Source organism: Pundamilia nyererei, unplaced genomic scaffold (genome assembly GCF_000239375.1).
Source record: "Pundamilia nyererei isolate P.nyererei 1_Seehausen unplaced genomic scaffold, PunNye1.0 scaffold00014, whole genome shotgun sequence".
NCBI lineage: Eukaryota > Metazoa > Chordata > Actinopteri > Cichliformes > Cichlidae > Pundamilia > Pundamilia nyererei.
The window spans coordinates 6,224,358-6,247,576 of record NW_005187415.1 but is presented as its reverse complement, the minus strand read 5'-3'; the positions used below and the strand labels follow the sequence as shown (position 1 = coordinate 6,247,576).

Here is a 23,219-nt window from a genome sequence, read left to right as displayed (position 1 = left end):
TAGAAAAATAGTAAAGAGCAAAATATTAGAGAGACGTGGTAAAAGAGAAAAGATGACTAAATATATATGTATCTATAAATATAAATATATGTACACTAGTGATTAAATAAGAAAATCTTGAAAAGAAATATGACGGGAGGGCAGATGGGATATTGCACAGGAATGAGCAGCAGAAAATTTAATTGCAATGCCGTAATATGACAGGCAGTATTTAGGCAGCATTGGCTATTAAGAAACGAGTCCTCGTGTGCCAATGTACTTTTATATAATTAAAGCAACAAAAAATACCTTCGAAATGGAAAAAATAATTATATAACACGAGTGATGTCAGGTGACTTGTGCATGCAAAGACCTCGGACACAGGTTTGACAGTCAGTTAAGCTACAACTCCTCTAAATGACCCAGAAAAGAGGTGTTAGGTTAAGATGAGGGTGCCGTAATCTCTAAAGTAAATAACGATGGAGGCAATTTTTCAGCAGTGGTTAAATTTTACAGTTATGTTTTCTGACATTTCATAATTAAAGCTGTAATTACGTTCTTGTTTTTGCAATTGCTGTATCAGTACTTTTTCAGTGAATAGCACAGTGTGTGTGAGTGAGTGTGTGTGTGGGCATCTGTACCATCCTTGTCATCGCCTCTAGCAATGGCCTCCTACTATCCCTTTCACTCACATGTTTTTATGCTTTCTGGCTTATGCATTAGCTCTCTTTGTGTGTGTCCTTCAAAGAAAAGCAGTGATGCATACACAGCCGTGTCCTCCCCTTTGCTTTCACTCCCTCCTTTGCTCTTTCTTTCTCTATTTGTGCCCTTCCAACTGCACTGCCCCTACTTTCGTCTCACTTCATTTGACTAGAAGACTAGTGATGAAGTAACAGCTGCCAGACCTGTTAGACATTTTACTGCATTTTTCTTAGTAAATTGGAGTAGTGAGATAGCATGTTTTTGAGAATTTTGATGATTTTAGAGAAAAAACACTCTGGACTTTGGGTTAATTTGGACTTTTAAACCATTTTATATTTTTCTTAATCCATGGATACTGAAGCTTGGGAGCTAATTCATTGAATTAACACAATTCCAGGCTGTCAGATTTGATCATTAAAATCTAAACACAGGCTAAACACAGTTAGCGTCGTTAGTGCTGTTTCAAGTAGTTCAAATGATGTGGGATGGCCGGATTGATCCAAGGAGGCTAAAAGCCAGTGCTTCTCCTAGAGGGAAACCTCTAGCTGAATCTCCCTCCTTTCCTGTTTCTCCCTCGATCCCTATTCCCCCTCCTTTCCATGTGTCACCCCCTTTCCAGCCCTCTCCTGCTTTCTCCCCATCACGGCATCATCTTTTGCGTTCGTCTCCCTCCTTCCCTGTCCCTTCCCCTCCTTCTCACCGGCACTACAACCATCCGGTTGCCACCCCCTCCTCTTGTCCTCCCCACTTTCCCTCTTTCTTTGTTGCCTCTTCTGTCCACCCTTCCGCTCATCCGTCCCTCCAGCACTCGCCATCCTTTCCTGCACCTGCTCCTCGTCCTACACCAACGGTTCAGCCCTCACTCCATCCCTTCCCATCAGTTGCTCTCGTCTCGCCTCCTGGCCCTCGACCTTCTCCTCTCTTGCCCCATCCCTCGCTCCATCCCGCTGTGTCTCCCTCTCTGTCATCTGCTGATCGTGCTGTTTGTGCCTCTCAGGAGCTGCACAGGAGATACGAAGCAGCTCCAGAATCAACAAAGACCAAGGCCCTGCAGACAGTCATCGAAATGAAGGTAAACAAATGCTAATGTAATTTATAAAAGTGTTTGTATGTATCTATATACAGGGATTTAAATTTATGTCTACATTTATAGAGGATTATTTTGACCCCAACAATACAAATTGTTAAAAAAATGATCTGAAATGCTGCTAATTCTGTAGTGCTGTATTTAATGTGCATATTATGTGGATATTATAGCTATTAATGACGTAGGATTGCTAGAGCATGAATGAATTACACAGTCCAAATACTTGGGACTATCACTGGTCTTCATCAATGTCGAAATGCACTGAGTTGCTGCTGTATGATTTGCTGATTATTAATAGTGTTATTAAATGAAAAGTTTAATGAGTGTACATGTGGTTGCTGGGTAAATATGATGGAAAATAAGGTAAAGAATAGACACAAATACACCATGAAGTGCAGTTTCACTAAACAAGACTTTAAATACCCCATATTAATATATTTGTTGCATTGGATAACATTTTAGACTCAAAAGAAGAAAACAAATAATTTTTCAGAATCTCAGTCGGAGGTTTATCCAACACACAGCATGAACTGGACATTAGTGTTTCTGACCTCTAAATGCGTTCTACTACCTGCTGGAAAAACATACCTAACGCATCTTTTTTGTTACGTTCTGTTGAAAGTCTTTCTGTCTCTGCAGTTAATATTGACAAGATAAAGTTGGCCAACTGCTATGTCTGTTGGGCTTCACTGATTATTATTGAGATACAGATTCAAGTATTTTAAAAACATAATGGATTATTAGATAAAGTCTTTAAGCATTCAACAATAGTTACATTTACATTATTTTCACGTAGACTTCCTTTAATTGCATTTCCACCTGTGCTCCTATTTCACCCCATTTTATTATCACCGTATATTTGTTTATGGTCTGATTAGTTAGATGTGTTTGTCTCCTGTCAGGATGCAAAAATCAGCTCGTTGGAGCGTGGCATGAGAGAGCTGGAAGAGGAGGTGATGATGCTGAAATCCAATGGCGCTCTGAGCAGTGAAGAGAGGGAGGAGGAGATCAAACAGATGGAGGTCTACAGATCCCACTCCAAGTTCATGAAGAACAAGGTGATAAATGTACAAACACATACAGTCCAGACAGTAACTGAAACATAATAATAGATACAGCATTAAACTGATTAAGAGTTGAGAATAGTTGTTAAGTTTGAGGACAAATTGCCTGTAAATAGAGTAACGAGGCCACCGTGGAATGATACAAACCTTATAATAATTTAGGGAAATACGAAATCGTTTCATCTCTCAAACATGGCAGTGGTTCTGTCAGCAACAAGGTGGCAGCAGTGAAGGCAAAGCATCAAATAAACATTTAAACAATAATAAGAATATATCCTTATATCTATCAAAGGACTCTAAATAGAATAGTTAGCATGTAGGATTTGTTTGACCTTGTGTATTTACTTCCTTTTAAGTCCCAGTATGATTTAAAAGGGCTACACTGCTCTATCTTGTCAAATTTTAGTCAATGTGCTGGAGACTATAAAAAAAGGTGTTTTTGCTCCATTATTGCCTGTCTGGTTGTATTTGCTTGTCTCACCATTTTTTCCCTTTGTGTTTTGAACAATATCTGGATTTTCTTGCTTAGCTGAGAATAAATTTGCTTTTTCACACTCACTACCTTGACGGATACAACTTCACTGTCAGGAATAAAAAGTGTCTGTGGGAGCCGAGCTCATTAAAACGGAAACTCCGTATACGTCTGTCGTGTGGGGAGGCGATCCAGTTTGGAAATTCAGCAGACTTTTTGTGTGTGCGAGCTGATATATTCTTGTTTTTCTCTGTAGTGGATTTGTGTCTCAAAACTGGAAGGAAGTAATTTACATGGTGTACCTTTTTATAGTCGGATTTCATTGCTGTTGGCATGCGTATCTGTGGTAATACACTAGATGCATTCTTGTTTTGGACATTATTAGCTTTAACGTGTATTTAATCGAAGGTGTAAAGCTCTCCTCAATCAGAGCTTTTAATAATAGCAACAAAGAGCCATTTCATTTGTTAATCAAAATAAAGATAATGCACGCTTCTTCACATGTTCAGAAGTCTTCAAAGGACACAGTACTGTAAAACAATGTAGGGGTTATATACATTATTTAAGCATGCCAGATGCAACTGTGGCAACATACTTGTTATGGCCCGGTGTGCTCTCCATTTTGCTAATTAGATGTTTGCCCTTCTTCAAAGCTCTGCCACTCACTCCAAAATTGATTCAAGAAACACCATTAACTGGAGTTTTTAATCCTTTTAATGCATTTTTTGGAATCTAAGCTGGAAGAGCAGATGCTCCCAGCAAAAGCTTTCGGTCAACATGTGCTTATCTAGTGGTCAGCTGATCTGATGGGGCAGTAAAAGGAGCAGGCAGGCTGTTGTGGAAACAGTTCAGTATAACACGGTATTATTTATAATACTGTAGGCAAAATGCACACAACAGGAACGGAGGTACCTGCAGAGGCTGTAAAGTTACTTATGTTAATACTAGTAATGATAAGATAAACTGCAGGCTGTTGCTGCCCTCACACCTCTGACTTATTGGAAGCAGGTTAGAGGCAAGGAAGAAACACAAGTAAGGGAAGCAAGATGCAAAGCTTGGCTAATGGGAAGCACCCATGTTGATGCCCTCCTCTCCTGCCAGGTTGAGCAGCTGAAGGAAGAGCTAACTCACAGCGAGTCAGAGAAGGAGGAATTAAGGCAACGAGCCAATGAGCTTCAGCAGGAGGTGTCGGCAGTAAGAGACACACCTCTGTGTCTGTTTGCGCATCCTTTCTTTCTTTCTTTCTTTCTTTCTTTCTTTCTTTCTTTCTTTCTTTCTTTCTTTCTTTGACTGGCTAACGTAGTTCTAGTAGATTTCCAATAGATTTCCGGTAGCATGCTGTGTGTTCAGACAGCAGTAAGCAACTATAACATTCAAATGTCAAAACTATGCACACCAGCTGCAGAGTGCATCGTGGACCGTTCACCCAATATCCACTCATGAGGTGTTCTTATTTTTCTCATGTAGTTATTGCATCATATTGCCATTAACATGGTCCATTTTGCATATATCTGCATCCTATAACTGTTTTGAACCAGTTCAAGACATGAGGAATTACAGAGGTTAAGTTTAAAGCCAGTCTAAAATGAATCGAGCCATTCTCCAAAACCTGGGTTAGCAAATGTGTTTTCTACACTTTGCTAAATACACCAGGAGAAAGCATTTTCTATTCTTTTGGTGAGCTGACAAAGTTAGTCTCTATAAACAGCTCAGGAATTACAGTTCTCTTTGTGTGTGAGATCAGTGGCTTTTGATAGTAATAGTCGTACGCAGCAGTCTGATCGATACGGCTACAGAATTCCAGCAGAGTCCAGTTGTGCTGTGCTGCAGTGTCTGTATCACTAACACACTTCTCTTTGTCCTTGCATGAGGTTTCAGTCCATTTGTAGTTTAGACCACTTTGCTCCTGGGTTTGCTTTGCTTTTATATGACTGATTTACTGTATGGTTTGGGTCCATTCTTGTACTGTGTCATGTTAAATTCACCCCTAATCACAACACCTGCAAACTGGATTTCATGTTAAAAGGAGTGAATTTGTAATATGCAACTTCTCCAAATGTGGCAGTTTACTGTATTTGATTCCTGAGCTTTGGCCAGGTGAAAGAATTGACCCTGACCCATTAGTTGAAGTGTATAGCTAAGAGCAAAATAGATTAATACTGCACTGACTTCCATGTATGTCTAACTTTTGTTTACTTTTCAGGAGAAGAACTAAAATAAATGGCCGTTCTTTTCTTCTAAGGTCCTCATTGTGTCAAGATATATTTGATCATAGTCACAGCTTTAGGAGATAAACTGACACACTAACCTTTGTAAGAGGGATGAGTTTAAAACCACGGTCTGTTCTTGTTTTTCACTTTTTATGTGGATGAGGTAGCAGTCTTGTACCTCTCTCCATCACCGCAACCATCATCTCTTTTTACTCGTAAAGGGTAGACGTGTCTGCAGGCCTTAATAAAATATCTGCAATCTTCCGTAACAAGTTCTTTCCCCTCTGAATAAAGCAGTAAAGTTGTGCATTTAAAAAAAGATTTGTATCTTAAAAGCATTATCAGTCAGCTGCGAGCACTTCTTATTATTGTACCTGTTTCTTCTTTTACAGTTGATCTTCTGCAGAGTAATGGCTAAAACTAACATTAGGACTGAGTGCTTACTTTGCAAAGCTTGTAGTACATTTTAATGCTTATATATGATATTAGAAAGCATATCGTCCTCTCCAGTACACACCTTTACACGCTCTTTTTTATCTGTCTGTCCCTTTATATTTTGTGTTATTCAGATGGAACAGGCCAAGCAAGAGCTGAGCCGTAAGGACAGCGAGCTGCTGGCTCTCAGGACCAAACTGGACACTCTGAACAATCAGTTTTCTGACAGCAAACAACATGTGGATGTACTCAAAGAGTCACTAACCGCCAAGGAACAGAGAGCTGCCATACTACAGACTGAGGTTTAGCTACACCCTCATTACAACCTTTCTGCTTCTTCACCGTTGATATTTGGTGTGTGAATGTTTATTTGCACTTTTGCGTACCTACTTGTGGGTTCACAGGTGGATGCCTTGCGTCTCCGACTGGAGGAAAAGGAGTCGCTCCTCTCTAAAAAGAGTCAGCAGATCTCAGAGCTGACGGAGGAGAAAAGCACTCAGCAAGGAGAGATCACTGACCTCAAAGACATGATGGACGTCAAGGAACGCAAAGTTAATGTTCTACAGAAGAAGGTGAGAACACACAAAATGCACTCCATTAATATAGACACATAAAGCAAAGTTGAAGTCCTTGTGATCCCTGTTTTAGGTCTGAGCTAACCAGTAATTGTAGAGTCCTGGGTTAATGCACTGCATTTGTTATGGTTTAAAATGTTACAGGGTGAGCATTTATGGAGTGTTATCCTTAATTTAGTACACATTTAAAGTACACTGCCTCAATAGGCAGTGTACTTTTTTTCTTTTAGCTGATTCTGGTCATGTTGCCCTCATAGTACTAGCTTACTTCCAAATAAACCAGCATCACCATTACCTCTAATATTGTCAGTTTCATCTCTTTGTGTCCAGAGGAAAACTGCGATATTCAGACTTTTTGGATAATGGATAACATGCATTAGAGCTGAAGCAGACACACCTTTACTCCTTTTCATGCTGATAGAAATTGATGTTCTGAGAATATGCCAACATTTAATACTATGACCACTAGATGGGGCTCTAACACAGCATGTAGCATGCAAGCAGACATTGACAGACAAACAGTCAGACAGACAGGTGAGCAGAAAGACACAGCTGCACACAGACAGGCCGTTTAGGCAAAACTGAAGTCTCTGGTGTTTTCTGCATACTTTTTCCTGGTCTTCACTATGTAGTTTTTGTGAGTATCTCTGCGGTAATGCTGTCAGTTAGATGGATGGGCCAGAGTGACCCCTTGTCTTGGCTGTCTACACACACACATATACAGACACACACATTCACCCTGCTATCCTAAAAACTCTTGTGCTTGTCAGATATGTTGGTGGAACTTTTGGAATAAGACAATTTAAGCAAACTACCATAACAGCTATTGTAGTGGTTTTGAATGGGGATATCTAAAGGAGGATTCTTGCAGTCATCTAGGCCACTGCATCTAACACAGTAAGTGCAAAGCTTACAGAGAAGCCAGTGTGAGGTTGCATTCCTCCATCATCAGTCTTTTGTGTCTTTTCTGCGTCTTAATTTTCTCCCTCACCCAGTCGCAGCATTTGTGTCCTGTAGAAAAAAATGCAGAAATGGAGACTGTGTGCAGATAATTGATACAGACAATCAAGCAGACAGACATAAAGCAAGACAGGGAGGGGGAGGAGAGAGACAGAGTGTGTTTAAAATCATTAGATGCATACTAATGAGTTCCTCTTGATTAATAAATGATGACCTCTGCCATCTTCAAATGGAAAACAGTTCAGAGCCTGATAGGGAGGCAGAGATGCTGCTGATTCCTTCTTGATATCATCTGAAAAAAGTATGAATTTGGTCTCCTTTTTTCATGTGAAAACACAAAAAATACCTTCTTTCCGTTTTGTGGCCCTCCTCCTCGTGTTTTAATAGTACATAGATGATTTCTGCTGCGAGGAACATTGTGACATAGCTGATCATTGTTTTTGTATTGGGTCATTATCACAGATGACTTGGGAACTAAAATAGGACAAGAGAGAAGCAGTGAGTGAGTGTGTGTGTATGTGTGTGTGTCAGGTTCAAGAAATGCAGATCAAAGGCTCTCACTGCCTCTCAATGTCAAGTGTGTGTTCACATATGTGTGTATGTGCATGTGTGAGACAGGAGACAGAGAGGAGGAGGAGGTGGAGAACGTGTCAGTCAACCTGTCAGGTCAACAGTTGATTAATGAGGTGCTGGAAATGTTTTACTGTATGAACACACAAGCACACACACACATGCTCGCAATTTTTGTAGTGCTGCGTGTGTGTGTGTGTGTGTGTGTGTGTGTGTGTGTGTCTCACCTGCAGTGATGTCAATCTGACTCCAGTCTTTTTTTGTGAGAGTTTGCCAATCATTTGATTAACTTTCTCTCTGGCAAGGGGAAGGCAAGAGAAGCATAAAGAGGGGGAGATTGAAATTGTGCAATAATCCCACCCAAGTTCACTCATATGAAGACATTACATAAGCTTTCAAGCTCTATTTTCCTCCTGATGCTGTTATTTCTGTATGGTTCAACCTTTTGTTCCATCTATTTCTTAATGAAGACCACAAAGTTGACATAACTTCTTATCTTTGTCTGTGATCACTCTCTGTCCCGCCTTCCTTTTTCTCACACAGAGAGCTTCACATGTGCTGGTACTTCTAGCTTTGCGAGGACCCTCATTTACATAATGGTTTCCCTGTGTAGTCACATCTAAACTATCCCTAACCCCGGCCTACAGTAATTCTAACCTTCACCCTGCAGTTTAACCTGAACCCTCAAAGAGCCTCAGACTTGCCTGAAGCTCAAGTTGTTGCTTATGTAGATTGATACATGTGCACACACACACATACACACACTTTGTCCACATGTTTAAGATGTGCTGCTATATTTGCATTTCTTCTGCAGAAGTTCAGTTTCCTGTGGACTTAAAAGCACCTGCTACAGTACTTCACTTTGGCTGAGTCTTAGAGCCAATAGAGCTGCCAACAAAATCTCACTGAGTGGTCAATGCGCAAATTATTCTTGAAAACCCCACAGAATTATTCTCTCCTTTTCTTTCTGCAGATAGAGAACCTCCAGGATCAACTGAGGGATAAAGAAAAACAGCTGAGTGGCTTGAAAGACAGAGTCAAGTCTCTGCAGACAGACACCTCAAACACAGACACTGCACTGGGAACGCTGGAGGAGGCTCTGGCTGAGAAGGTATACACACATGCACGTACACGCTCACCCGACCGTTTAACTCTTGAGCAAGGTTGCATTAATAAAATCTTGATGAGCAAAACTGCAGACCACCCACAGGATGACCAGATGGCTCTGGATAAATGGAAATCGACCAATAATCACACTGGCTGTTTCATTATTAAATCATCCAGAGCTTGTGTTCATAAAAGATTAGGAACTGTCCAATGTGCAGCCACATGGCTCAAAGTAGTTCATTGGTCACTCTTTGGGTTTGGACATTCAGGTACTTTAGCCACAGAGCCGACTGTTTTATGACTCTGCTCTCAGTGGGGATTTAACCCTGATTCTGGGAATCTAACCAGCGACATTTAGAGCGGCAGAACACTTTAAAGTGTTTGATGAGAATATATTTTTGCGGTGTTATGCACGATTATGTTACCAACTCAATCTCCTTTGCATTTGCACGCGCACAGGAAACAGGCCTATTAATTGTCCAGTGACTAATATTGAGGGTGTCAGTTAGACGTGTGAGTGTTGGCAGGATGATGTGGCCGACGACTCCTGCTTCACTTGCACGGCTTTCACAAGCTTTTTTCCCTCTCATTTTCATTCTGCTGGCGCCTTTCATTTTTAGCTTTCTTCCTTTCTGCATCCATTTTTATCTCCTTGCCCTGCTTTCGTTTCTTCTTCTGCTTCTGAGATGAATTATGTTGCATTTTAACTTTCCAGTGCTTGAGTTTTATGCACAATATTACTCATGTTTGATGGTGTTTGCAGCTATATTCTGTATTTTTGTCTCTGTAAATGGTAGAAACAACCATGACTGAAATATTTGCATCCCTCATTCTGTTATCATAATTATTTTGAAGAATGTTGATGTTACAGTGGTATTCTTCACGAAAACCAATAAACCCAGAATTAATTAATTAATTAAAGTCTTGACTAAGGAAGACCCTCATTGGTTTGTCTTTACAAACTATTGAGTTTAACCATTAAAGTGCAAGGTGCAAAATATGAAAAAATAGAGGTGGTAGAGAATTAGATGGAAGAGAAATATAAGAGTGATTGTATAGTAACTATTTAATTCTTTAATTGCTTAATTCTTCATAGCATTGCTACAATATGGCGAAAATAATATTCCAGGATCACAGAGATTTGTCAGCTGGATGTCCGTGATGTGACTCTGAAGGCTATTTGAGTACAGCGAACTCATTGTCATGTTCAGGAAAGCATACGAATGTCGTGGCAGAAATTGCGACTCATCAGACCAGGCACTGTTATAGCCTCAGTTGCCCGTTAGCTGACAGGAGAGGCACCCACTGTGGTCTGCTGGTGCTGTAGCTTATCTGCTTCAAGGGTCGACGTGTTGCACATTTAGACATGCTGTTCTGCATACCTTGGTTGTAACAAGTGGTTTTATAAGTATCTGTTCCCTTCCCATAAGCTTGGGGTATTCTGGCCATTCTCCTCTGACCTCCAGGCATCAAAACGGCATTTTTATCCAGAGAAATGTCACTCTCTGGATATTTTCTCTTTTTCATACTATTTTCTATAATGATTGTGTGGCAAAATCCCAATAGATTAACTAAGTGTTGAAACACACACTAGCCTGTCTGGCACCTACAACCATGCCACATTCAAAGTCACTTAGATCACATGTCTTCCCCATTCTAATGCTTGGCTTGAATTTCAACAGGTAATTGTGACCATGTCTGTATATCTAAATATATTGTGTTGCTGCCATGTGATTATCTGATTAAGTTTTTGTGTTAATGAGCAGTTGAGCAGGTGTATCTAAGATCCAAGTGGCTGCTTAGTAACCATGATAATATTCAAGCTTTGAGGATTTCAATGAGATGCTGTTGTTGTGAAATTATAAAAATGCAATGCTTTTATAGTGTTACAGATGCATAAATGATAAAAAGGGTCATTCAACAGGTCAATGTTAGGCAATATGGTGAGATCATAGTATCTGATGTACATAAGAACATTCAAGATGTATCTGTGTGCCAGGTTTGATAGCTCAACTCCTGATAATATAGGATGAGAGTTAGAGATTGAATTTATTGCAGTAAGATTTAACACTACTTCTAAAGTCAACCTTAAACTAACCTTTAGCCAAAGTGCCACCGCTTTTATTTTGTACAAGTCAAATGAGGACCCATAATAATAATATTTTAATAACACACACTGCAGCCCCAGTATACACTCTTTGCACTGCTTTTGCACGTGTGAACTTTTGTACTTTGACTTGAACGGGCCGCTACGTTCTTCTCAAGCTATAGAGATCGGTTATTGTATTTTAGTGGTTGTGAATTTTACATCTTCTGCCAAAACATATTATGGGCCTAAAATCGCTGTTGGCTGTTAGATCCTGTCAAAGCTGCCATGTACATAAAGTTTAATATGACTGTTATTAGTATAGAAACTTGATATTGAGTGACTGTGAATGACTGTTGGAGGGTATGAGGTGATTTTTTTTCCTCTCTTATTTTCCATCACTTCTTCTACCTCGACTACCTTCTTTCACTCCAATCTCCTTCCTTCTCTCTCCCTTTCTCTTTTTTCACTCCAGGAGCGAATCATCGAGCGGTTGAAGGAGCAGCGGGAAAGGGAGGAGCGGGAAAAGGGGGAGGAAGTGGAGACCATCAAGAAGGAGCTGAAAGAGCTGAGGGAGAAAGTCTCCCAGCTGCAGGCTGAACTGGCTGACCGTGAGGTAGAAGACACACTCAGGAATTTAAAAACACACGTCCATATTTGTGCTAAAAGTCAGAAAAACACATTCTCTCTCCTTCCTCACTGTGTTCCTGTCAAGAAAATGTGATTGATCTATCACTGTAGAGCAGACCTTGAATCCTCCCAGAGTTCTTTCGCTGAAGGACAACGATGAAACAGTCATGTTTCCCTGACAACAAAATCCAAGGCCCACAACCAAAAGAAACAATGATCAGAGCTGAATTTTTCTGCCTGTGACCTTTGTGATTTGTACAAAACACCTCAGCAGAGGCAAAGACAGAGAGATGCAGAGAATGACAAAGCATTCTCAGACTCTGTTTTCTCTTTATTCACCCTGCAGCACAACAGAATAAAAGTTACTATTAGCCAATTCATGAAGTTGAGATTAGAAGGGGACCTGTTATGCCGATGAGCTCTATAAACCCACCTAGATCATTTAAGCAAAACTATTCCAAGGTGATGTCAGCTTGACATGAGTCTGAAGCATAACATTTATACATATTCTATATTAAGCTTATACATCAGACATGCAAGATCCACTTTAAGGAAAATAAATATTTTAACATAGATTTTCTGTTATGAAAGCCTATCGCAGTGTAACTGACGGTCCTGCTTTAAAGCCAAAAGACAAGAAAGCAAATTAAGAAGTAACACAACTATCAGAAGGGACACCATCAAAACTAAACTATTGTTTACTGCAGGATTTGCAGTAAGAGCAAATTTAACTATGTGCCTTAGTTATTTTACTAAGGCATATAAGGCTCTAATCCAGTGAGCGACTGGGGCCTTTCTGGGTAGACTTTGCATGTTCTCCCTGTAACTTTCTGGGTTTTCTCTCGGTACTTCAGCTTCCTCCCACAGTCCAGAGAAATGAATGTCAAGTTAATTGTTGATTCTGAATTGAACTTTAGAGAGCAATACATGTAGAAATGCAGTTTTCTATTGTAAAGGATTTTGTTCAATTTCAGTTCTGTTTTATTTAATGCAGAATCACAACAGGAGTCCCCTGAAGGCACTGTGTATTGTAACATAGCTACAATAATACAGAGAAAACCCCAACAATCAAATGACCCACTTTAAGCAAGCACTTGGCGACAGTAGGAAGGAAAAAAACCCTTTAAAGGGAAGAAACCAATAGCAAAACAAGACTCAGGGAGGAGCAGCCATCTGCAATGATGGGTTGATGAGATTTCCTTATGCATATATGGAAAACACAAGGTGGGAATATTCCAGTACAAAAACAGTGAAGGCATCAGACATGGCATTGATAAAGTTAGATGCAGCATGAAAATGAGGAGCTGGGGTTGAGGTGGGTTGCAAAGCTTCTTGCAGAGGGAGCAAGAATTGTAAGCAGGGTAAAGCAATCACATTTGGATGTGTAGAATGATATTGGCTGTGTCACAATTAGGCTGTGTGCAGGCAGGAATTGGACCCAAACGCAAACTCACGGGAAACAGGACTGAACTCAAAATACTTTATTGCTGACAGAAGTTAAAGGCGATACAAAATAATATAAAACTAAACTGGGAGATTCTAAAGGAACTGACTCATGAGGAAACACACGGCAGGACACACAGTCATGTGGGAGAACACAACACAGAACTGAGGGAGACGCGGACATAAATACGCAGATGGTTAATGAGGGAAGTGGGAGCACACGGGGAACACAGGTGACACTGATAATCGTAACGAGACACGGCAGGAGTAAACACAACAATGGCGTACACAGACGGGAGACTATCAAAGTAAAACAGGAAGTACACAGAGACGCAGACCAGAGAGGAAGAGAACACAGACATAGCGGACCAGGGAAAGCGTGAAATAAAACACAAGGAGGAGAAACGAGGCATGGGGACTCAGACACGTGGAGGGGGACACTGGGGGTAAAGACGGCAAATCTAGTAAACTAAACTGAACAACCTAGGAACCATGGAATGAATAAAGAACAAAATACAAAAACATAAGAAACCTAAGAACACTGGGTCAAAATGACCCAGGACCATGACAGGCTGGCTAGCATAGAGGTACTGTATTCTTGATATGAAGACTCCTGTTGATCTTTTTCAACAAGAAATTGATTAGGTAAAGTTACCAAACTCGGGCTGTTCCTTTAAATGGGCAGTTTTCTACTTGTTACTGTAAAAAGTTCTCTGTACCCTGTCTGACTGTACTGTATTCCTTAAACTAATTTTAGTGATTGTGGGGTCATAAAACCTGTCACAGTCCTATAATATAATTTCAGAAATACATGGGAAACTCTCAGAGAAAACAAGCATTCCTCTCTCTGCTGCTGAAGGCAGATGTGGGGTTTGTCTGACAACAGGAGTATATATGCGTACCTAAATATAATCAGAGCAAGGTTTCTTTGACCAAAGCCCAGTCAAACATGATGATCCGGAGTCTAGAGTTGTTATTGTCAGTCATGGATAAAATTACATGTCTGACAGTCTCTCCTTCTGGTCTCATTGGTTTCTGTTTCACTGCGCCTACCAAAAGAGGAAATCCCAAGAAAAGAAAGAAAAAGAGAGACTTCACAGACAGACGGATTGAGCCTGAGAGTGCGAAAAGAGACAGGTCACAGGAAATGCAATGACAAACAGAGTGCATGATCGAAGGGTTTAAGAAGGGCTTGCAGATTATTATCACTTTAAATCTGTTTGTCTAATATCACATATTATGAATAAGAATTTCTTTCTGTAATATAATCAGAAGCACACAAATGTTTTTTCCCTACCTCATAATAATTATTTTTGCTAAATATAACATTATTGTTATAGGTTGGAAAAAATAAAAAAATGTAATTAATCCATTGTTGTTTTCTAATGGGTGTGAAGAATAAGCTAAATAAGTAATAACTATTAAGGAGCTGTCTCCAATGTTTTTTCCTCCACCCAGACATCAGTGTTGGATCTCAAGGAGAAGGCTTCCTCTTTGGCCTCCTCGACTCTCAAGAAGGACAACAGGCTGAAAAGTTTGGAAATAAACCTGGAGCAGAAGAAAGAGGAGTGCATCAAGCTGGAGAACCAACTAAAGAAGGTTAGCTGAAAAGGCTGTAAATATAAAGTAAATAGCAAATTATTCATAGAGCTATGAAAGCAGAAACGCTGATGCCTTCAAAGAGAGAACGAGGGATTTTATGTCACCTGTTGTAGGCCGCATTTAGACAAAAGCAGGTGGAATTTTCTTGGCTCATTCCTGACGACTACAAGATTATCTACTGCATGAAACTCAGAGGTGAAAAGCTGTTTAGAGTAGCTACAGTTAAAGCATGGAAAACAGCAGAAAACTAAACCTAACCTCTCATTTCTTTTTGCGCCTTCCTAGGAAGGCAGAGAGTGTGTACGTGCACGTGTGTGTGTGTGCATATCACATACGTATTCTCTCCCACACAGCAGCCCAGAAAATGTTGTGTGTGTGACAGCTTGCTGACAGCCTTACAGTCACTTTCACAGACTGGTGAAGACAGCACACCATCACATGCCGAATGTGTATCCAGAGCTGTGTGTGTTTCTGGATGCATGTGTGTTGGTATATGTGTGTGAGAGAAAAGGGGGAATGTGTGGTGTTTTACTCATCAGACTTGATTTCAGTCTCTTTTTTTTACTGTAACGCGGATGGAAAAATTGTGAATGTGACATTGTGTGCGTGATGTTTCTTTCTTCCTTTATTTGTCTTTCTCTGTCTCTGCTCCACCCAGATCTTCTCAAACATTTCCTCTCCACATAAAGACTTATGAAAACTGTTGTACACTTCCAAAACTAATAGGGTTTATGTATCGTAGGAGCAAGGCATTCGCACATACACACACACACATACTAAGTCCATCCCAAGAGCAACATTTACTTCTGGGAAATATACACAGCTGTTCTAACCTCTAAGCTGGTTATAACTTGTTGTATTTGTCTTTGTTTTTTTTCTTTCTTCTTCTCACATTTTCTGTGTCTTAAGTTTAGATGAACAGAGCAGAAGAAAGAAGAGAGCCACTAAAACTTAGATGCTTTTTGAATTTATTCACCTTTTCTCATCGTTCATACTAATATTTACCAGAAACTTAGCTTGTGGTTTTGTCTTTTTTTGTTAATGTTATATGTGTGCCAATTTGCGAGTGTGTGAAACACATATGCCTAATACTTTCATTTATATTATATTCTCCTCATCGTCTCTTTCTCCTTACCATGGAGAAACAGATATTTCAGAGCAGTTAGGGCAGAGGGTGGTTTAAAAATATCGTCTGACATGGGTGTAAAAATGAAGACACAATTCACCAAATCTAAGAAAGATGTCATCTAATAAACATCTGTTTATTAGATGACATCTTTCTTAGATTTGGTGAATTGTGTCAAACATGTGGCATTCTTAAAAGTCATTACTTTAAATATTAATTTGATACAAATATAAGCTTTTAGCATCGGAACCACACCTGTCTAGTCTTGAAAATCTTACAATTTAAAATGTAAAATCTATAAAAGTTTATAAGAGGCGATCATAGATTTGTTAGAGACATGTGGACCAAAAAAAAGAAAAAATACAGTAAGCTGACTGAGAAATTAAAGTCCCCCAAACAATCAGCTAAAACTAGAATGAAGCCATTGCAATACAAATGGTTAATGAAAATTTATATTATGCCACAAAACCTGTGTTGTTTGTCCCCTGGCATCCCAGACGCCTGTTGGACATGTTCAGAAGAAAACAGTATTGTGTTTCGCTGAGTATGAGACTGCTCAGAACTGAAGAAATACTGTTGTTCAGACTTTATCTGCTAAATTAAGGTGAAGGATGTGCACATACATCCAGCACAGGTCTTCACATTTCTCGCTAGTAATAAACAGAAATTTTTTTTTGAGTTTTTTGGAGTGGAAAACATGGAAAAAAACACTAGGAATATTTGGAAACAATTAGAGCCCTTTAAAAAAATGTGTAACACGCTTTGTACATAATTTCTACAATACTGGGGTGTCTATTTCAACAGTTTGCTTTATATGCTACTATAAATGCAGTATCTAAAACCTGACATATACAAATCTTGTATCTTACCGCTAAAGCCTGATGTTTAGAGCTAAATGTCATTTTATTTAAGAGGAACACTTCCACTAAAAATTTTCTAAAAGCATGCATCTTTTTGAAATCCATCCAGCTCACCCTCCACACATGTTGTTACTGGCACGTCCTTTTTTGGTTTGAGCTTATCGTTTCAATCGCGTGATGGTCACCTCATTTTGAAAGCTAACACTTGGTTTATTTTTAATAATTAAATCCTGTTCCAGGCTCAGAGTGCAGCGGCAGAGTCTCAGGCCAACGCTGAACTCTCTGAGCGGATCTCCAGCCTTGAGCAGGAAGTGACCCGGTGCAAAGAGGAGGCTGGGAAGGCCCAATCTGAGGTGGAACGACTTCTCGAGATCCTCAGGGAGATGGAGAATGAAAAGAATGACAAGGAGAAAAAGATTCATGAACTAGAGAGGTAAGAAAGGATGATAAATATGGTAGATTAAACAATTATCGACACTGAGCAGTTTTCTTTTAATACTTGTGTATCTCTTTCCTTTAACCTAAATCAATGGATAAATTGTGTTTATTGGTGAAATGATTGTTTATCTAAGGCTCAGTCACACAGGCCTAGAGATTGGTCCCGATGGAAAAATTTGTATTCCTCCACTGGCTGTAAGGGGCTACTGGAGTTTGCTGGCCGTGACTGTGAAATCAGTTGCTAAAGCCTCATTCATTCATTCAGGGTGTCACTGACCTGTCTCTAGGTTGTGTGAAAGACTGTGTCTCAGATTCCACTTTACCACCCATTATTTTTATTTTCTGACTGAATCTGAAGCCGATAAGAGTCATTGGTGATCTTTCCTGTAAGACGAACTCATTAGTTGTCGAAGGCTCATTCCTCTCCCTCTTTTTCTTCCCATTTCCTCCTACCATTTTCTCCTTTATTTCTTGCACCCTAATTCATCTCTCCATCCATTCCCCTTCTTATTCCCATGTTTATACACAAATATGTGTATATTCACATTGGTTCGCATTGGTGTGAGTGCATTTATGGTTTTTTTTGTGTGTGTTTGCGCTCATAACATCCCGTAACATCCCAGAAATCCTGCTGCCTCTCATCTGTGGCGTTCTCAGCAGTCGCGAAAACAGGCCCCTGCCCCGGCTGCCTCTCAGCAGCCAATGGGGGGGCTAGTATGGGACTACCTGGGCACGTGAGTGGCTGACAGCTCTGTCAGTCAGTTATTTGTCTGACCACTGCACGAAAGAAACTCACTTTGCTTGTCAGAAGAGCACTGTGATAATAACCCCCACCCATGTGGAAAAGGCTATGAAGCATTAGCCACAGGGTAAGAAGTTTGGATTTTAGATGAAAAACATGCAAAACAAATTCATAAATCTGGATTATTAGATAAAAAATAATGACTGACAGCATCTTACACATATACTTCATTCATCATAGGTTGTGTATAACACTGAAAAAGATCTTCTCTCGTCAGGTTTTCTTGTATTTGCCAGCCCTTTCCACATGGGACAGAGCTGAGTATGTTCACTAATAATCACCATCAAAGAGTTGCGGCATTGGATCACTACTTGCTGAGTTTCTCTGTTATGGTGTACTTGTACTGTTCTCTCTCCCACGTCCAGAAATTGGAGCTAGTTGTACTCTTACATATCTAGGCATGAGCACAAAGTCTTAGTCGCCTGTTACTGCAGTATGACAAGCCAAACAGCTCCCCAAAGTTTGTAAAATGAGGGCACAGTTTGGCACCGAAGTTGCTGTACAGCACCGAAACTCTTTGAGCCTCTGTTCCTGTCAATGATGCAACTCTTTCATTTAGTGGCTCTGTTTTCTCGCTTCACTTTTGCTTCACTTTCAGCAGAGGATGCTTGACTTGCAGAGTTTACCACAATCGTTTTCTTTTTCAGACTCTTTTTCAGATGTTTCTATCCACTTTTCCACCTTGCTGTGCAATTTTGGATTAACCTTTCTCTCAACCTTTCTTGCCTGTGTACACCATGTCTACCTCATTAGCTATTCTTATTCTGCCTTTCCTTTCTGCTTATATCTGCTTATTTCTCTGCCTGTAGCTTCTGTCTGCCTGCATGCCTCCCTAACTCTGTGTTTACCTGAATACCTGTTTGATGTTGTGCCTCTGTGTCTGTTTAGCCCCAGTACGTAAAGAAATTATATTACGGACAGCAGTTCGATATTAGTGGTTTGAGTTTTTTAAGGGTGTGTTTGGTGCATTTTTAGTTGGTGCTGTTGAATAATGGAGAATGCATTGCTCTTGTGAAATTAGAGTTCATCTTCATTGGTTAAATGGGCCAGATGGTGTCTATAGCCCGCCTGTCTTCCTCTCTCTGAATGGCTTTTTATGCCTTTGATTTCTGAACTTTCTTATGCCATCTGTCAGCGCCTACTCGCTTGCTGTCTCTTGAATCTTTTACTTCAGTTTCTTTCTTGGACAGAATCTCCACCCATCCTAACTCTAGATTCGCCTCCTTTTCTCTGTCTGTGCATTTAGCGACGTGACTGCGAGATTTATGGTTGTTAATGATTTCAGGGAGATTCACTGCATCTCTCTTTGGCCAGTAGAAACACAGGACTATTAATAATTCAGCACCGAATAACTTCAAACATGTGTGTTTTAAGTGTGTCTGTGTGATGTTTAGTCTGCCAGTAGCCACAGATGCAGATTTACAGCAGTACTAAGTTTACAGACAACATTATACAGTAACTTTATAAGCAATTAAAATTGCAGATTGGTTTTATATGGAAAGATGTTTCATTATCCCAGTAGGGTACAATAAAATAAAAGCATCTTAAAAGTGATATTTAATATCTGGAGTTTGAAAGCTGCTCTTTGGTAAGTGGAAAAGTGTTACATTTAGACTTAGAAAAGTGTCCTTTAATACAAAATTTTAGATTAAGTATGAGTAAATTTTACTTGCTCTTAAAGTAATTGCTGTGAAGTGAAGTGTTGTACAGCAGTCATATCAGAGGATATGCAGTTCTTTGTACATCTTATCATGTAGCAGATTCATTTAGCTGTTAGGGGTGTGATGAGGGAAACTATCCATGGCTAATTTCAGTGATTAAGCCATACAATCTCTTTGATAAGATGGTGCAACAGGCTTAGAGGTACATTTTCTGTAGGTTGGAGTGCACTGCTCCTTTACTGTGGCAGTGTTGTATATACAGGTTTCCGCAAATTACTAGACGTAGCTCAAAAAGGTATGTCAGGATATCCTTTTTATTACTTTTGTTTCGATTAAATATCATGTGGATTGCAGTGATAGTGGTAGTGGATTTGCCTCTTAAAACGTTAATCGTTCGATTTCATATAAAATAGTTCCACTTGTCATTTCTAAAGTTGATTTTTTTCCGTCTTGGGACAGAGCTGCTTATGCTACCCTGCTCTGACGTCATCAAGTCAGATGGTGAATGCACCAACTGACTTGTTGCAGCGGTGCCATCCTATTATTGTACCACGCTCTAATTCAGCCAGCACTTTAGAATAACCAGTTCTTTTACAAATGTTTGTAAAAAGGAGACTGCATGGCTAGTTGCTTTGTTTTTTGCACCAGAATTGAAAGAATAACATTTTTGTCTTTATAGTCTACTTTTCGAAATTTGACTGGAGAAGTCTGATAACTGCCATGTTAAGGATTATTATGATGTTTCTGGTTATGGCTGCTTATATCTGATAGGACATAAATCATTGAAGTTGAAGGATAGTATTGACCATATAGGTCAAGATACCAGTGAGCTGTTTTAGCATAGCTGCTGGTCTAAACAGATAGATGGTTAAAATTAGCTTTTGCAGTCCCTGCTTGAGATAGCAACCTTATATTCTGTAACAAGGCTTTTGTGAAACCTTATATGTACAAATGCTGATTTTATCCTCAAGCTGCCTAAGCCTGCTGTGAATTATACGACTTTGTCTGGAGCTAACAGGTATGTCAGAGGAGAATACATTTGCCACAGGCCAACTCTTAGCTTGGCACCGGGGCTAACCTTGGGCTACAAGTGAGCAGCGGGAGCATTACTAATGAAAAGATCAGATGTGGGTTAAACAAGGGTAAGAATCAAGCCTCTCTGTTTCCCCTGTAGTGTAAATCCAGCTGCAATGGCACCAGGTTATTTATTTCAGTAACAAGGACAGTAATTGGAGCAGACTGAGTGACTTCACACTGAGGGGAAATGGGGCTGAAAATCTGCCCTGATGGCCAAAATAAAGGATTTGGATGGAAGAGTGGAAAACGTAGAGAGGACAGAAAAAGGAAAGGGAAAGAAACGTGGTGGAAGAAGAAAAACAGCGAGAAAGAACAGAATAACGAGAGGAGACGTACAGAGAAGGGAAAGAACGGGCTGCGTCGCAGGGAGAGGGAAACAGAAAACAGAACTCACGGAAAAGACAGAAATGGGAAAAGGATAAGAGAGAAATATGAGAAAACGGGAGGAGGTTTGGCGAGAAGTAGAGTGTAGACCTGAGTAGTGAGAAATTAGAGAAGTTTATTGTTATATTCCTCAGTAATGGACAATTTGTCTCTGGCATGCTCAGTCAAAGTTCAGTTATGAGGAGTTATTGCATGGAAAACGTTTTGGGTATGCCAGTTTAGGAAATGAATTTTCTTTAAGATTTCATGTCTTAATGATTGCATGCTGGTTACCCTTTGCTTGAGATTTTGCAAATCCACAACCGGTGAACTGTTTAAGTGGCCCCGGTGGGAAGCAAAAGAAGTCATCCACAAAATCTGAACCATTGAAGAAATATTTCATAGAGAGCTTGCCCTCAGCTTCTGCTTTGATTGGCTAATTGCTCACTTTCCATGGTTTGTCATTGTGCCCTTAAATGTTTGTAGGGGTCATTTGAGTTGAGCGGGCCTCTCATAGCCCTCAGTGTTGTACTGAAAGGAGAAAAGCCTGAGTCTAACCTGTTTTTATGAGACTGTCTGCCTGCCTAACTGTTTGCTTGGTCATGCCTGTCTTCTTGTCTTAGTGTCCGCCTGCTGTCTCTCTTTGGGTAATTATGTCTCTCGGCCTGTTCTTTTGTCTCTTACGTCTTTCCTGTGCTTTGAAGATTGATCAAGCTGGCTAACCTAGCTCTCAACTCCTGTTTCCCCTCTCACCTTTCCCTCTCCTTCTCTCTCTTTCCCTTTCTTTTAACTTTCCAATGGAACGTTGTCTCCCGCTCTACTCAGTCTTGCCTCAAGGTTAGTACAGCATGCCTATTTTTCTTCCTTCGTCATTCTCCCTGTATTTCTCTCATCTCTCTCCTTTATTGTCATACTGCGTGTCCTTGCATCAAGACACTTACTTCACTCTGTCATAAACTCTGATTTTAATAATTCTCATCATATCTGTCTGTCTTTGAAGGAGGCACCTTGACTTTCACTTCACTCTTGCTGTCACATTGGTGCCGCTTTGAAGAGGAAACATTGTTTCTTCCTTTCACTTTCCATTATAACACCCTGCCAGAGTCTTCACCACACTAGCAGTTAAACTTTGATACTAGAGCTTCATTTAATAACTTCAGATTTGAGGCTACCACAGCAAACGAGCAAAATGTATCTCCATAATTAACTTGGACAGCTGTGAACTTTTGCTCAGAGGTCTTTTTATCTCTGTTGGATTTCTGTCTGTGTGGCTCTTCTAAAGAAATTACTCCACTTTTCACATGTTCTTGACACCACTACTGAAAGTCTTAAAACTTGCCTCTAATAAGTATCACACATATAATGATAAAGAACTTAAACACTGAAACGTATAAATGTTTAACTGAAACTAAAGATTTTAAACCGTAAAAAGTAAATGGAAGTAAGCAAGGGAAACACCTTGACTCTTTTTTTTTTTTTAATCCATTCTGCTGGCGTGCTTGGGATCATTGTGCTTTTGCATGATCGAGTTTCAGCAAAGCTTTAGATAGATGTCCTCAAATTAGCCTCAAAACACTTTGGCATACAGAGGAGTTTATGTCTGGACTGGACAATGACTGGACAGTGTCATGAAATGCTTACCCTCTTAATTCCTATGCACACACTAAGGATGTACTTAGCTATTTACAGGAGAACAGAGGCCTTTGAAAACTTTCTTTTTTACGTGACTATTCATGGGGATTGTTTATCCAGCACTGGCATTAACTGGGTCAGAGAAATAGAGATTTCCACACTGGTGCTTTTTTCTCCAGAATCAAGCATAGACCATACAATAGTAGCTCTCCTAAATGCTACATTTGCTACTAGGACTGTGCGATATGACCAAAATCTCATATCCCAATATAAGAATTTTATCGTCCTGATAACGATATAAATCATAACATTTTCTGTAAATTCTGTGAATCTCGGGC

General features: G+C 39.9%; 1 protein-coding gene across 16 annotated transcripts in view; it reads left to right on the top strand.

The window, feature by feature from the left end:
* The window catches only part of LOC102193240 (ELKS/Rab6-interacting/CAST family member 1-like), a 135,359-nt gene that overhangs the window by 27,087 nt on the left and 85,053 nt on the right, over positions 1-23,219 (top strand). For 4 of the 16 annotated variants that reach the window (XR_001290273.1, XR_001290272.1, XM_013908797.1 and 1 more), the window contains exons 6-16: positions 1,679-1,753; positions 2,671-2,826; positions 4,406-4,498; positions 6,084-6,251; positions 6,354-6,521; positions 9,028-9,165; positions 11,723-11,863; positions 14,779-14,919; positions 17,148-17,341; positions 17,970-18,080; positions 22,075-22,086. Coding sequence is in view for 12 of the 16 variants with exons in the window: in XM_013908797.1 (XP_013764251.1) it covers positions 1,679-1,753; positions 2,671-2,826; positions 4,406-4,498; positions 6,084-6,251; positions 6,354-6,521; positions 9,028-9,165; positions 11,723-11,863; positions 14,779-14,919; positions 17,148-17,341; positions 17,970-18,080; positions 22,075-22,086 (1,397 nt within the window). In the remaining 4 variants the exon portion in view is untranslated. The remainder of the gene's footprint in view (positions 1-1,678; positions 1,754-2,670; positions 2,827-4,405; positions 4,499-6,083; positions 6,252-6,353; positions 6,522-9,027; positions 9,166-11,722; positions 11,864-14,778; positions 14,920-17,147; positions 17,342-17,969; positions 18,081-22,074; positions 22,087-23,219) is intronic. The other 12 variants (XR_001290275.1, XM_005725303.1, XM_013908802.1 and 9 more) reach the window with 8 other exon arrangements.